This window comes from Rana temporaria, chromosome 2, assembly GCF_905171775.1.
Source record: "Rana temporaria chromosome 2, aRanTem1.1, whole genome shotgun sequence".
Classification (NCBI taxonomy): Eukaryota; Metazoa; Chordata; class Amphibia; order Anura; family Ranidae; genus Rana; species Rana temporaria.
Genome location: NC_053490.1, coordinates 1,650,163 through 1,666,152, shown reverse-complemented (window position 1 = coordinate 1,666,152; position 15,990 = coordinate 1,650,163). Strand labels below are relative to the sequence as shown.

The following is a 15,990-nucleotide window of genomic DNA, read 5'->3' as shown; positions in this document are numbered from 1 at the left end:
GAGAGGGGAAAGAGAGATTGGGGGAAGAGAGAGAGGGGAGAGGGAGAGAGAGAAAGGGGGAGGCAGGGAGAGAAGTGGGGGCAGAAAGAGTGAGATGGGAGTGGGAGAAAGGGGGAGGGATGGGGGAGAGGGGAAGGGAGAGAGAGGGAGAGAGAGGTGAGGGGGAGGCAAAGGAGGAGGGAGAGGGAGAAAGAGTGATTAGGAGAGAGGGGGAGGGGGAGAGAAGGGTGACAGAGAGAAGGAGGGTGGAGAGAGAGAAATAGGTGGTGATAGAGAGAAACAAACAGGGGATGAGAAAGAGGAGGGTGAGAGAGAGAGAGGGGGGTGAGAGAGAGGGGGTGTGAGAGAGAGGGGTGGTCAGAGAGAGGTGAGGAAGAGAGAGAGAGAGAGATCCTTAGCCTTGTCTGCAGCCACCACTGTGCCCCCATGTCCCAGTCTTCAGCCTCTGTCTGTAGGAAGGTGTGTGCGATGCTCAGTACAGTGCCCTCTATTCCAGCAGGATGTTCATGGTGGCCAGAAGCAGGCAGGACCCGTTCTCATTCTGAGTGGGGACAGTGCTCCTTCCAGAGGATCTGATGGAAGTGAGATGGAGTTGGTCCCTAGCTTTTGGCCGTACGTCCTAGTGTTGGGCTAGATCGGTGGAGAAAATTAACAAGGCCCGTATTAAGGTCAATAAAGAGGTTAGCAGGTTTGTGGTGCGCAATGACGGTCTTGTTATTCGCCATAGGGACCTGGAAGTGGATACTGGTCGAGATCTCAGGGGAGATGGCGTTCATCTTAACGCTGTGAGCATTGATTTCTGTGGGTGGTGGCGGTTGGGGATCTTCGGAGGCAGTAAAAATTAAGATCATTATGGCTTAAGTGGGGAACCATCACGGTATGGGATCCTCGGTGGATGCCGTTAAAGGAGGTTTAACTGGGAGATGGGTATCAGCGTTGGAAGCTAGTCCTTGAGTCGGCGTGCTGCGACCGTGGACCTGGTGTGGCCACGCTGATACGTTAGATTAAGTTTGGTCAGTGCCTTCGATGATCCTCAACATTGGTTGCGACGTATCTGGGTTAATATTTGTGTGTAAATAATGTTATGGTTAAAATGGCCGGTGCGGCCGAATTAAACCAAAATGGGTGTCGTTTGTTTATTTAATAAGGATGCAGGGTTATAGTAGTTGTATTAAGCTTTTGGCATCTGCTGGCCATAGTCATGTCTGCCCTCTTGTTGTAAAGTGCTGTGCAAACTGTTGGCGCCATATAAATCCTGTATAATGTGTATTCGTATTTTTAGCTCTCAGATGCGTTACTTTACTTTTTTCTACATTGATCCCCGTCCACCATATAGTCCCCCCCCCCTCTATTTTATTGAGGTCTTCCTGTAAAGTTTCTGTATCCCGTTGTGAAGTTCTTGTCCTGCTTTAGCTTTGTGTGCTCAGAAAACATTGAGATCGGACTATTTATCTCCTTCTCTTCAGGTTGGAAGGAGTTAATCCCCTCCAGGGAGACGCATTCTTTGCATTCCTTTCCCTGGCTGCTCTCACTTGTTGTAAAGAATACAAAGTCTCTATATACACAGCTCTGTTCTCCGTAGATGAGAGCAGAAATATCACTTCCTATTGACCTTCTAACATTACACAACCCTCTTCCATCATTATCTCACACACACAGCCAGTCAGCTCCTCTTCCTCGTTCTCAGCAGGAAATGAAGATCACACCCAGCTACATTCTTCCTGAGTATCGGAGACGATCACTTCATTCTTCTGCTCAGCGATGAAGTCTGCTGATCTGAGGAGGGAGCTGGACTGTTCCGTCTGTCTGAACATTTATACCGATCCTGTAATCTTGCCATGTGGACATAACTATTGCCGGGGCTGTATTGATCGTGTGTTGGATACACAGGAGGGGTCTGGAGGGTATTCCTGTCTTGAATGCAGAACAGAGTTCCAGGATCGGCCTGCACTGTACAGGAACATAACTCTGTGCAACATCGTGGAGAACTTCCGGTCTACTCAGCCAGACGAGGAGAAGTCCGAGGTCTTCTGTACTCACTGTGTGGACTCTCCTGTACCGGCTGTGAAGTCCTGTCTGCTCTGTGAAGCTTCTCTGTGTGATAAACACCTGAGAGTCCACAGCAAGTCACCAGGACACGTCTTATGTGACCCCACTACTTCCCTGGAGAGCAGGAAATGCTCCGTCCATAAGAAGATCCTGGAGTATTACTGCAGTGTGGATGGCGCCTGTATCTGTCTGGCCTGCACATTAGATGGAGCTCACCACGGCCACCAGGTGAAGATGTTGGGTGCGGCTTCTGAAATGAAGAAGGAGAAGCTGAAAACCGTCCACCAAAAACTGAAGACAAAGAAAAAAGAGGCGGTGAGAAGAATTCAAAATCTTCAGGAACACCAGAGGAAAGTGATGGATAAAGCAGATGGGGAGAAATCAAAGATCGCCGTCCTGCTTGGAAACCTCAGGAGACGTCTGGAAGACCTGGAGAAGAAAGTCCTGGGGGAAATCTCCGGGCAGGCAGAGAAGATCTCCGTCTCCATAATGGAAATGACCCGGGAGCTGGAGATAAAGAAGGAGGAGCTGTCCAGGAAGATGGGTGACATCGAGGAGCTGTGCAACATGACGGATCCACTGATTGTCCTACAGAAATCAGAGACTGGGGACTTGTGTGATACTGAGGATGGAGATGATGAGGATGGAGAGAGACACAATAACCTCAGGGATCTGGACATGGTTGGGATCTCACACACATTGCACACAGGATTATCTGATATCATGTCTGGGATAAATAACAGGATGGAGGGAGCTGGAGACAAGTTTCTGGATGAAAGCACAGCTGGTGATAAGCTACAAATCTCAGAAGACGGGAAAACTGTGACTGCCCTTCCATCACCAGACAGGAATCTTCCAGAATCACCAAAGAGGTTTAGGTTTTCTCAGGTAATGAGCAGTCAGAGTTTCTCCTCAGGGCGGCATGACTGGGAGGTGGACATTGGGGGATCAGGTAGATGGGATATCGGGATGTGTTACCCCAGTGTAAAGAGGAGCTGGAATCCTGAAATATGCTCCAATGAGGACCACCCTGACCAAGGGGAATACACGAATAAATACTGGGGAGTACATAAGTACGTTATTTATTGGGGATCGGATGAACACAGGTACTGTTACACTCCTAAAAGTAAGATAATCAGGATGTATCTGGATTACGAGGCCGGGATGATCTCCTTTTATTATACAACTGTCCCCGTCACACACATCTGCACCTTCACCGCCACCTTCACTGAACCCCTCCATGTGGTGATCGGTGTGTGGGATGATTATGATTATTTAAAGATACGTGGGGGGAGGGCAATAAATGATCAGTAATGATAAATCTGCCCAGAATGCCAACCTGCCCCCCCCCATATTTAATAGCATTAAGTGTTAGAAAACCCCTCCAAAAAATAGATAAATTGAGCACTAATCTGTATGATTACCCCCTAAGAATGCATCCCCCTCCTCCCAGTACATATACACCCCTCCTGCTGAAATCCCTGCTCCCAGCACAAATCTTTTCTCCCCCATCCTCCAAATCCCCCCAACACAAATGCCCCCCCTCCAAATCAAAAAATTCTTGCAAAAATTCTCTGCCCCTCAGATTTCCCCACCTAGTACACATTCTCTCCCCCACTTCAATTCCCTCCTCCTCTCACAAGTCCCCTCCCAACCGTTCCTAGCACAGATCTCCCCCTACAAAATGACCCCTCCAAGCACAAATACCTTGCATTCATACCTACTAAAACAAATCCCCCCCCCCCCCAGATTTTCCCTTGTAGCACAAATCCCCCTCAAAAAAATCTCCTCACAGAAAATTTCCCCTACCCCCTCTACTATATCACCTCTTCTAGCATAGACCCCCCCAAATTCCTCCTTCTAGCAGAAGTCCCCTCCCCCCACCCCCTCCCAACATAAATGCCCTTAAATCACCACTCATGTTTTGCAATATAAATGAAAAAATACAAAAAAATTGTAAATGAAAAAAAAAACACAAATAATCTTTCTTCATATATTTAGACCAAAATGTATTCTGTGTACAATTTCTTTGGTAAAGAAAAAAATAACCCAAATCAGTTTATATTATTTATTCTGTGTGAAATTTTTAAAGTCTACAAACTATGATATACCGTATTTATCTTCCTATAACGCGCCCCAGCGTATAGCGCGCACCCCCAACCTAGAAGAAAAATTTCTGAAAAAAAAGAAATACTTACAGTTTGGATGCCCCTCGTCGGTGTCTTGCCCGGCGTCCATCGCGTCAATCGGCGGCCTTGTCTGGTCCGGCGGCCTTCTGCGGCCATCGTGGTGTCCTCCCCGCTGTGTTTTTCAGCCGATCCCCGCTTCCCGCGCTGTGTTTGAACCACTCCGCCGACATATACCGAGCGCAGTACACTCGGGTATACTCGGGAAGGCTCGGCTCCTCTCGCATAAAGGATGTACAGGACGCACAGGACGTGACCGCGAGCGGAGCTGAGCCTGCCTGACTATACCCGAGTGTACTGCGCTCGGTATATGACGGCGCAGTGGTTCAAACGCAGAGCGGGAAGCGGGTATCGGTGTATATCGTGCACCCACGATTTTGCCCTGATTTTAAGGGAAAAAAAGTGCGCGGTATACGCCGATAAATACGATATATATCAAACAAATTGATCAATCCTAATGTACTGACGCCCAATCTCATTTCTTGAAGCCCTAAAATGCCAAGACAGTACAAATTCCCCTCAAATCACTCCTTTTTGTTTTTTATTTTCAATAATTTTTATTAAATTTTTCATTAGAAAGTAGTATATGCATTACAGAACGAAGAAGTAGACATATACATAAGATTTAGATGAGTACAGTATCACAAATCATTGGAACGATAGGTATCAGTACACATTAACACATTCTGCGGCGTATCATGTTCATGTTCTTTTGCAGTGTCATGTGTCCCAAAGTTGTGTGGAGACCCCGGGAGGCTTTCCTAGGGTAGGTAGCCATAGCTAGCCCCTTGCGATCCCTCTCTATGGTCGCGGAGGCCAGCTCCTTATATAGGAAGTATGGTCCGTACCCCCACTCTCACCCCCCAAGTCTCTCCCGCTGTGGTAGATTTTTGAGTGATATGACTGTGACAAAAGATATGCTTGTATTCATAAATTCAAGAAGAACAAAGGAAGAGTAAGCATAGAACAAAAAGATAAAGAGAAGAGAAAAGTAAAGAATGAAATATCAGAGTAGTGTATCAAAAACAGGACAGAAAGGCTGTTGTCCATTAACATTGACACTACCAACATTGTTGTACGCCCTAGCTGACCATGACCCACCTTTGTTTCATATTATCGTTATAGTGCATTCCTACCACCTATTTGCTGCTGTGTCCAATGAGCCATGGAGCCCATAAGTTGTTTATCTTTTCATACTTTCCCAAAGCCGAAGCATGGAGGATTTCGTAGGTGCTGTGAGTGTGCACCGTGTTTATAATTTCTGCCATTGTGGGGGGATTTATATTCTTCCAATGTCTAAGAATTACTAGGCGGGTGGCTAATAGAATGTGTGAAACTACCATTGTCTGGGATTTAGGGATTGCATCCATGCCCATGGACAGTATAGCCATGGCAGGATGAAGTGGTGGGAAGGAGTCCGAGACCCCAGCCAGAACGCCCTCTACCTGTGACCATAGTGCCCTGATGTTCGGGCATTCCCACATTATGTGGAAAAGTGTACCCCTCTCTCCACACTGCCTCCAACAAGTTGCATTGGCGTTTGGGAACATCTTGGCCAAGCGATGGGGGGTGAGGTACCAACGAAGTAACAGTTTCTGGTGCATCTCAAGGAGATTGGTGCTCCTGGTGGAGGCCGTCAGAATCCTTATGGATTTTGCCCAAGATTGAACTGAGTAACTTACCCCAAAGTCTCGCTCCCAAGCTATAATATTATGTTCTTTGACTAATGTGTCCTTCTCCTGTAGGCCCTTGTATAAGATAGATATGCCCTTGGGTTTAGTGGACGGATGGAGAAAGAATTTTGTCATCTGGACTGGAATGTGGGTAAAAATCTGAGGAGATTTTTTGAGCATTTGGGAAATCTGGATGTACCTGTATCTTTCACTAGTTGGAAGGCTGAATCTCTGTTGCAGAGCTTCAAAGGACATCATGTTAGGGCCCTCTATTGTATCTTCTAGGTGAGTTATACCTTTGTCTCTCCAAGAAGTGAGATTGATGTCCGTGATTAGGTTATGAATGGCTGTTATGGGGAATTTAAACGGCTCTGTGGGACCAGTCCATCTGTAAGCTGTACGTAGATGGGCCCAAGCTCTCAGTGATGCTAAAATCGGAGGGGCATATCTTTTGTCTAAGGATTTAGTAAGATGAGCTGAGAGTAAAAACTCACTGAGGCTTCCCCTTGGAATCTGTCTCTGTTCTAGGTCTTTCCACTGTACTTCAGACAAATCACTCCTTTTTGGAATGTAGTCAGTCTAAGGTATTTAGTAAGAGGTATGGTCATTTTTTTGAAGTTGTAAATGTTTGTCTAAATTTTGGGGATATTAAATTAAATAAAATGTGTTTTTTTTTATATAAAGTTGTAATTTTTTTTTTTTATTTCTCACACACAGCATAGTCATAGTTTCAATTACACCCCAAAACACATTCTGCTACTCCTCCTGAGTATGGGGATATCACATGTGTGAGATGTTTTCACAGCCTAGATACATAGAAGGCCCAGAATTCAAGGAGCACCTTTGGGCTTTCAAGAAGCATACAGTAAATTACACATAAATTATGCATCTAATTTCCTGACTACCAATTGCATTTCTTTAGTCTCTGAAGTGCCAGGACAGGAGAAACCCCCATTAAATGGCACACTTTTGGAAAGAAAACACCTCAAGGTATTTTTTAAGAGGCATGGTAAGTGTTTTGAAGACACTTTTCTTCCACATATTTTTTGAAAATAGAAAATTAAAATGAAATGTAATAGTTTTTTTTACACAATGTTGTCAATAAATAACATATTTCTAACACATAGCATAGATTTACTTAGAATTACACCCCAAAACACACCATGTTATACCTCCTGAGTATGGGGATACCACATGTGTAAAACTTTTTCACAGTCTAGATCAGGGGTCTTCAAACTACGGCCCTTCAGTTGTGCAGGAACTACAATTCCCATCATGCCTAGTCATGTCTGTGAATGTCAGTGTGTTACAATGCCTCATGGGATGTGTAGTTCTACAACAGCTGGAGGGCCGTAGTTTGAGGATCCCTGGTCTAGATGCATAAAGAGGACCAAAATCCAAGGAGCACCTTCAGATTTTCTAAGGGCATAAATTATGCATCTCATTTTCTGACTACCTATCACATTCTGGGAGGCCCTGAATCACCAGGACAGTGGAAACACCCACACAATGGCCATATTTTGGAAAGCAAATACTCCAAGGTATTTTTTAAAAGGCATGGTGAGTCTTTTGAAGACTTTGGGCTTTGGGCTTTTAAGGAACATAAAGTATGTATCTAATTTCCTGACTACCAATCACATTTATTGAGTCCCTGAAGATCCAGGACAGGAGAAACCCCTATTAAATAGTCCCATTTTGGAAAGAAAACACCTCAAGGTGTTTTCTAAAAGAGCCATGTTGCGTCTTTTGAAGAATTTTTGTGGCACATGTTTTTGGAAAATTTGGAATAAAAATTAAACATAATTGTCAAAAACACAATATTTCTCACACATGCAATAGGCTTGAAAAACATTCTACTGCTCCTACCAAGTATGGGGATACCACACTTGTGAGACTTTTTGACAGCCTAACTACATGGAGAAGCCCAAAATCTAAGGCGTATTATCAGGTGTTCTAGGGACATAAATTACACATTTAATTTCCTATATATAAAAAACAAGGTACAACGCTGTGTAAAAGATGATAATTAATGATAAGGCATAAAAAATCATGTGAATGATGATGAAAAAAAGTCCAAAAGATGTGATCCACAAATAAATAAAAAATTAAGTTACATAGTTACATAGTTACATAGTTAGTCAGGTTGAAAAAAGACACAAGTCCATCCAGTTCAACCAAAAAAAAAAAAAAAATAAACAAACAAAATAAAAAATAAACAAACAAAATAAAAAGTTCATAAACAGTGATCTTTATCAGAAAAAGAATCACACAAACGGAATTCCTCCACGGAAAGGACACCAAATTCGTTAGATGTAGTCTCCTTTCCACATGTATATGACCGTCGTTACATCGGTCATGTCAGGCGCAGGGATGTTTAAAGTCTTCCCGGGCAGACTATCTCCAGGCAAATGTATTGAAGGGACAAATCCAAAATATGATCGCTCCAAGAGGTATGCGGCTGAATTCAAACGCCCATGGAATGACAAATAAGGGAAGACCCCATAGTGTAATACCGTAATGAAAGCGGATTTATTAAAATGTAAAGTAACACTTACAATTGAAATGAAAATTGAGCGCGGTGAATGTAATCAGGGGAAGCGGCGTCTCCTCTGAGCTTTCTCCTATCTGCTGAGCTCTGTAATTGCGTGTCTTCCTGAGTAATGCGTGATGACGTTCCAGCTAGGCCACACCTACGCGTTTCGTCATAAAAGATGTCGTCGGGGATAGGCTGCGGGCGCGACGTCATCGCAAAGCCCTTATATAGCAACGAAACTCCATTTTGACCAAGGGCAGTTACAAAAAGGGCATAATAAAAGAGACACAAGCGTCTACGTGTTAACGTACAACGTATAAAGAGCAAAACAGGAGTGAGTGGAGTATAAGCAGAAGACTGCCATCTTGTGGACAAAACCAAGAACGCATAACTGAGTCCAGCATTAAGAGAGAGAGAAACAGAGAGAGAAGTCGCAAAAAATGTATACATACATAATTCATAATTGACATTTATACAACTATTAAATAATAATGAACAAATTATAAACAAAATATATAAATATAAAATTCCTTATGGGTGAGGAATTAAAAATGACCATAAAAACATAAGTAAAATTATATTAAGACATCTACGCATTATTTAAAAAGCAATTTATGTCTCAATCCACGTTTGGGATGAACGACTTCATATTAAAAATCCATTGGGTTTCAAGTTTGGATATTGAGCGAACTTTATTGGTACCCCTCCAATGTGGGCACAATTTTTCAATGGGTAAAAAGAGGGTCCTTTTAATTTCTTTATCATGGTATTTAGCATAATGTTTTGACAAATTATGCTTGGGGAAACCCCTCCTCACATTGTCCACATGTTCTTCTAATCTTATATGGGGGGCTCTCTTAGTCCGTCCAACATACTGTCTTGAACAAGGACACTGTATAAGGTAAACAACGCATTAACTGGAGTAGGTATTGAACAAACATTTAATTTCCTGACTAGGGATGAGCTTTGAGTTTGACTCCAACATCGGCTGTTTGCTTGTTCGCCAAATTTTGAACATTATGGGCCGTTTGCGCCAAATTTGAGCGGCACATCACGGCCCATAATTCACTGCGTCATCGCAGTGCATTGCTGGCTGATGATTGGCCAAGCATGCACTATGACCTGTATGCTTTGGCCACCATGCCTCCAAAATGCTACTAGTGGTGATTCTGACACACCTCTCTTCTCCACCCCCTCCTCTTCTTCTTCCTCCATGTCCTCTTCCTGTGCTGATTTGTCCTTGGAACCAGCGGTGCTCCGTAGGCGTACGAGGGGCTACGCAAGTACGCAGGCAAAGAGATGCCATGCGGTGCTAGAGCTGGTGTGCTTGGGGGACAGGAGCCACACTGGGGCAGAGGTTCTGTCAGCTCTGCAGGAGCAGGCTCAGAGGTGGTTGACGCCATGCCAAATTAAGCCAGGAATGGTGGTTTGCGACAATGGCACCAACCTCCTCTCCGCCCTGCGACAGGGACAGCTGACCCATGTGCCCAGTTTGGCTCACGTCCTTAACAGGAAACTCTGTGTGCATTTCCACTGGTCAAATAATTCCAGTGCTCTGATTGCTGACCACCAAAAGGAATACAACCTGCCCAAGAACCGCCTAATCTCTGACATGCCCACCAGATGGAACTCTACGTTGGCCATGCTGCAGCAGCTGCACACACAGCAGAGGACCATCAATGAGTACCTGTGCCAATATGGCACCAGGACAGGGCCAGGGGAGCTTGTTTTTTTCCCCATGCCAGTGGGTCATGATCAGGGATACATGTACTGTCCAGTCACCATTTGAGGAGGCCACGAGGATGGTGATCACTGACAGTGCATGCATCAGTGACACTGTCCCTCTTGTCCACCTGTTGGAGCACACGCTGCATGGAATAATGGACAGGGCACTTGAGGCAGAACAGAGGGAGGAAGAGGAGGACTTCCTTACGTCTCAGGGCCACCTTTATCCAGACAGTTTTCCTGCTTGCCTGCCTATCACACAGGAAGAGGAGGTGGAGGACGAGGAGGAGGATTGTGTCAGAATGGAGGTGGAGCCTAGCACTCAGCATCAGCAGCAGCAGCAGTCTTCAAGAGATCATTTACGGTCCCAAGAAACCCATGGACTTGTACGTGGCTGGGATGAGGTGGCTGCGGATCATGTCGTCCTCAGTGACCCAGAGGACTCCGGACCGAATACCTCAGCAAACATACGCTGCATGGCCTCCCTGATCCTGCAAAGCCTGCGGAAGGATCCTTGTATTAGTGGTATCAAGGAGAGGGATCATTACTGGCTGGCAAATCTCCTTGATCCACGTTAGAAGAATAAGGTTGCGGACTTTATCCAGCTGTCTCAGAGGGAGCAGAAGATGAAACGTCTTTGGGAGGCCTTGCAGAAGGGTCTGTGAAACGCGTTCCCAGAGACTGGGAGGTTACAAATTCCTGGTCCTGGACAACGTGTTGCTGAGGCTTCGGTGAGTCACAGAAGGAGCGGTGGAGAATGTGGCCGTCTGACCGATGCGTTCAGACAATTTTGTAGTCCGCAGCCCCAAGGTATGATTGTGCCAGCAACCATCACCAGCGTCTGGTTTACATGGTGCGGGAATACCTAGGGGCAAGATCAGACTTGGACACCTTTCCCACCGAAAATCCTCTGGCTTACTGGGTCTTGAGGATGGATCACTGGCCAGAGCTTGCACAGTATGCAATTGAGCTACTGGCTTGTCCTGCATCCAGCGTTCTTTCAGAACGCACATTCAGTGCTGCTGGAGGCTTTGTAACCGATCACAGGGTGGGCCTCTCAACCGACTTGGTCGATCGTCTGACCTTCATAAAAATGAATCAGTCTTGGATCACCACCAGCTACCAAGCACCCGATGCTGATCCCTTCAAGACTACCTATGCTGATACTGAGTGACTTATGCTGAGTGACATGCTCTCTCTCCTGTTTATGTTGATAGCTTGTAAGAACATTTTTGGTTCTGGGGACCGCCACCAGCGCCTAAGGCCCAATTTTTCTGCCCCTGTTCAACAGGGGCATGTAATTACAATTTTTGATCTAATATTTCACAGCAGGGCGTTCCAGCGCCCACCAAGACTAACTGTGAGGGCTTACAGTGTTGTGGCAACACCAACACCTAGGGCCCAAATTTCTGCAGAGTATATACGTCAGGCCCCTACTTTCAAACATCCAACTTACAAACGACTCCAACTTGCAAACGGAAGGAGACAACAGGAACTGAGAGGAAATCTACCCCTAGGAAGGGAAATTCTCTTCTGTAAGAGGTGTCTCCTGTCCACTGATGCTTTATCACCAATCCTTGTTTCACAAAAAAAACCAAATTTTCTAAATCCATTTGTCATTGGGACAGAAAGTGAGGTGAAATCTTCTGAACAGATGCACAGACAGCAAAACAAATGTTACAGGGGTGATAACCCTTCTCTATGTTTTCAGAAAAGCTTAAAAATAGATTTTTTGGCTGGAGCTACACTTAAAAAATGTACCTGTTCCAAATTACAATTAGATTCTACTTACAGTCCCTGTCTTGTTTGGACCTCCTGTATACTGCTGTTCAGAGTATATAGGGCCTGGGGGCCCCACGCCTTTTCTTTTTTTAATTTGGGTGCTGGGTTCCCCTTAATATCCATACAAGATCCAAAGGGCCTGGTAATGGGCTGGGGGGGGGGGGGGGTTACCCATGCTGTTTTTATCAATGATTTTCATCCATATTGCCGGGACCCGACATTACATTAAAGTCGCAAGCAGTTTTAAATGACTTTTATTCCTTTAGAAATGACATTTTGTGCAGGGACAGTTCTAAACACGGGAAACACGCGCCACTTCACAAGCATACTTTAGACACCCCCCAGGTACGATATTTAAAGGAATATTTCACATTTTTTTTTCACTTTAAGCATTATTAAATCACTGCTCCCGAAAAAACGGCTATTTTTAAAACAGTTTTTTTGCATTGATACATGTCCCCTGGGGCAGGACCCGGGTCACCAAACACTTTTTTAGGACAATTACTTGCATATTAGCCATTAAAATTTGCATTTTGAAAGTTCGAGTTCCATAGACTTTAACGAGGTTCGAAAGTTCACGTGAACATCGGTCTGTTCACGTGTTCTGGATGTGAACCAAAACTGGGGGGGGGGGGCTGTTCGGCTCATCCCTACTTACATGCATCGCTTTACTTTTTCCTACATTGATCCCCGTCTACCATACAGTCTCCCTCCCCTCTATTATATTGAGGGCTTCCTGTAAAGTTTCTGTATCCCGTGGGGAAGTTTTTGTCCTGCTTTAGCTTTGTGTCCTCAGCAAACACTGAGATCGGACTATTTATTTCCTTCTCTTCAGGTTGGAAGGAGTTAATCCCCTCCAGGGAGACACATTCTTTGCATTCCTTTCCCCGACTGCTCTCACTTGTTGTAAAGAATACAAAGTCTCTATATACACAGCTCTGTTCTCCGTAGATGAGAGCAGGAATCTCACTTCCTATTGGCCTTCTAACATTACACAACCCTCCTCCATCGTTATCTCGCACACACAGCCAGTCAGCTCCTCCTCCTCATTCTCAACAGGAAATGAAGATCACTCCCAGCTACATTCTTCCTGAGTATCGGAGACGATCACTTCATTCTTCTGCTCTTAGCGATGGCGTCTGCTGATCTGAGGAGGGAGCTGGACTGTTCCGTCTGTCTGAACATTTATACAGATCCTGTAATGCTGTTATGTGGACACAACTTCTGCCGGGACTGTATTGATCATGTGTTGGATATACAGGGGAGGTCTGGAGGGTATTCCTGTCCTGAATGCAGAACAAAGTTCCAGGATCGTCCTGCACTGTACAGAAACATAACTCTGTGCAACATCATAGGGAACTTCCGGTCTACTCAGCCAGACGAGGAGAAGTCCGAGGTCTTCTGTACTCACTGTGTGGACTCTCCTGTACCGGCTGTGAAGTCCTGTCTGCTCTGTGAAGCTTCTCTGTGCGATAAACACCTGAGAGTCCACAGCAAGTCACCAGAACATGTCTTGTGTGACCCCACCACTTCCCTGGAGAGCAGGAAATGCTCCGTCCATAAGAAGATCCTGGAGTATTACTGCAGTGTGGATGGCGCCTGTATCTGTCTGGCCTGCAGGTTGGATGGAGCTCACCACGGCCACCAGGTGAAGATGTTGTCCGCGGCTTCTGAAACGAAGAAGGAGAATCTGAAATCCGTCCACCAAAAACTGAAGACAAAGAAAAAAGAGGCGGCAAGAAGAATTCTACGTCTTCAAGAACACCAGAGGAAAGTGATGGATAAAGCAGATGGGGAGAAATCAAAGATCGCCATCCTGCTTGGAAACCTCAGGAGACATCTGGAAGACCTGGAGAAGAAAGTCCTGGGGGAGATCTCTGGGCAGGTTGAGAAGATCTCCGTCTCCATGCTGGAAATGACCCGGGAGCTGGAGATAAAGAAGGAGGAGCTGTCCAGGAAGATGGGTGACATTGAGGAGCTGTGCAACATGACGGATCCACTGATTGTCCTACAGAAATCAGAGACTGGGGACTTGTGTGATACTGAGGATGGAGATGATGAGGACCGGGAGAGACACGATAACCTCAGGGATCTGGACATGGTTGGGATCTCACACACATTGCACACAGGATTATCTGATATCATGTCTGGGATAAATAACAGGATGGAGGGAGCTGGAGACAAGTTTCTGGATGAAAGCACAGCTGGTGATAAGCTACAAATCTCAGAAGACGGGAAAACTGTGACTGCCCTTCCATCACCATTCATGGATCTTCCAGAAACACCAAAGAGGTGTAAGTTTTCTCAGGTAATGAGCAGTCAGAGTTTCTCCTCAGGGCGGCATGACTGGGAGGTGGAGGTTGGGGGATCGGGTTATTGGGATATCGGGATGTGTTACCCCAGTGTAAAAAGGAACTGGAAACCCGATATATGTTACAAAAGGCAACACCCTGACCTAGGGCCATACAAGAACAAATACTGGGGTATACATAAGTACATTGATAATTGGGGATTAGAGGACAGGAATGAACATAGGTACTATCACAATTCTAGTAGTAAGATAATCAGGATGTATCTGGATTACGAGGCTGGGAAGATCTCCTTTTATAATATGACTGTCCCCGTCACACACGTCCTCACCTTCACCGCCACCTTCACCGAGCCCCTCCATGTGGTGATCGGTGTGTGGGATGATTATGGGTATTTAAAGATACGTGGGGGGAAGGCGATAAATCATCAGCAATGAAAAATCTACTGAGAATCTGGTGACATCACATAAAAGGAGGGCTATGATTGGAGGAAAAATGAAAATTGTGCTTAAGAAAACCCCCAACACTCAGACGCACACTGTCCATAACCTAGCTTGTTTTTAGTTTTGGATGGAGGGTGAAAGGGTTAGACCCTCTGCTGGGTCTTATTATTATCTATTGCCCCCAGCTGGGGAGATTCACCCCCTCCGTATGTCCTGATGAACATTTTGGGAAACCCAAATTGCTGAGTTGTCAGCAGAAGAGGGAATATCTTCCAATGGGGTCCCTTGTTCCAGAGACAACTATTGTCTATCTTCCATATTGGGAGAGACTTCCTCTCTCTTCCTGTTGTATCTCTGAGACAGGAAGTGAGGGAAAGTCTATCCAATGGGACCAAAAAAAAATGGCGGGGGTTGATGTAAAATAATCAATAAATTATATATACACAACTACAATATTTCATATACAGTATATTGATGTATTTTTTTTATAGGCAAGGTCATCTAGAGCCTAGGGGGAACATGCCAAACTGCACCCCCCCCCCAGAATAAGAGCATTATACCTACAAGCACAAATCCCCCCCCCAAATTTCCCCTCCTAGAAACATTCTTACCCCCTGCGAGCCTCCACATTCCCCCTTCTATCCCAAGTCCCTCCCCCAACCCGTTCCTAGCACAAATCCTCCTCACCTCCCAAATTTCCCATCCTAGCAAATACCTCCCATTCATACCTACTAGCACAAATCCCCCCCCCCCCCAAAAAAAAACTCCCCCCTAACACAAATGCCCCCTTTCCCCATGTATACCTAATAACACAAATCCCCCCCCACAAAAAAATCCCCTCCCAGAACATTTCCCTTCCCCCTCTACTATATCACTTCTTCTAGCATAGACCCCACAAATCCATCCTTCTATCAGAAGTCCTCTTCCCCCCCAGCCCCTCCCAACACAAATCCCCCTAAATCACCACTCCTTGCACACACCCCCAAATTTCCCCTCCTAGAAATATTGTTACCCCCTGCCAGCCTCAACATTCCCCCTCCAAGCCTAAGTCCAAGTCCCTCCCCCCAACCCGTTCCTAGCACAAATCCTCCCCACCTCTCAATTTCCCTTCCTAGCACAAATACCTCCCTTTCATACCCACTAGCACAAATCCCCCCCCCAAAGAAACAACGTTCCCACTCAGAACATTTCCCTGTCCCCCTCTACTATATCACATCTTCTAGCATAACCCCCCCAAATTTCTCCCTCTGGCAGAGGTCTTCTTCCCCCTCCCAACACAAATCCCCCTAA

The 15,990-nt window shown here is 45.5% G+C and overlaps 2 protein-coding genes across 2 annotated transcripts; both read left to right on the top strand.

Moving 5' to 3' along the window:
- The first annotated feature begins 1,761 nt into the window (after positions 1-1,761).
- On the top strand, positions 1,762-3,363 carry LOC120929274 (E3 ubiquitin-protein ligase TRIM39-like). Its single transcript, XM_040340598.1, has one exon. It carries the CDS (start codon positions 1,762-1,764, stop codon positions 3,361-3,363), a length of 1,602 nt encoding a protein of 533 aa, XP_040196532.1.
- A 9,717-nt stretch (positions 3,364-13,080) lies between these two features.
- Positions 13,081-14,694, top strand: LOC120929250 (E3 ubiquitin-protein ligase TRIM39-like). The gene has a single exon (XM_040340559.1). The coding sequence runs from the start codon at positions 13,081-13,083 to the stop codon at positions 14,692-14,694; it is 1,614 nt and encodes a 537-aa protein (XP_040196493.1).
- Positions 14,695-15,990: the final 1,296 nt, after the last annotated feature.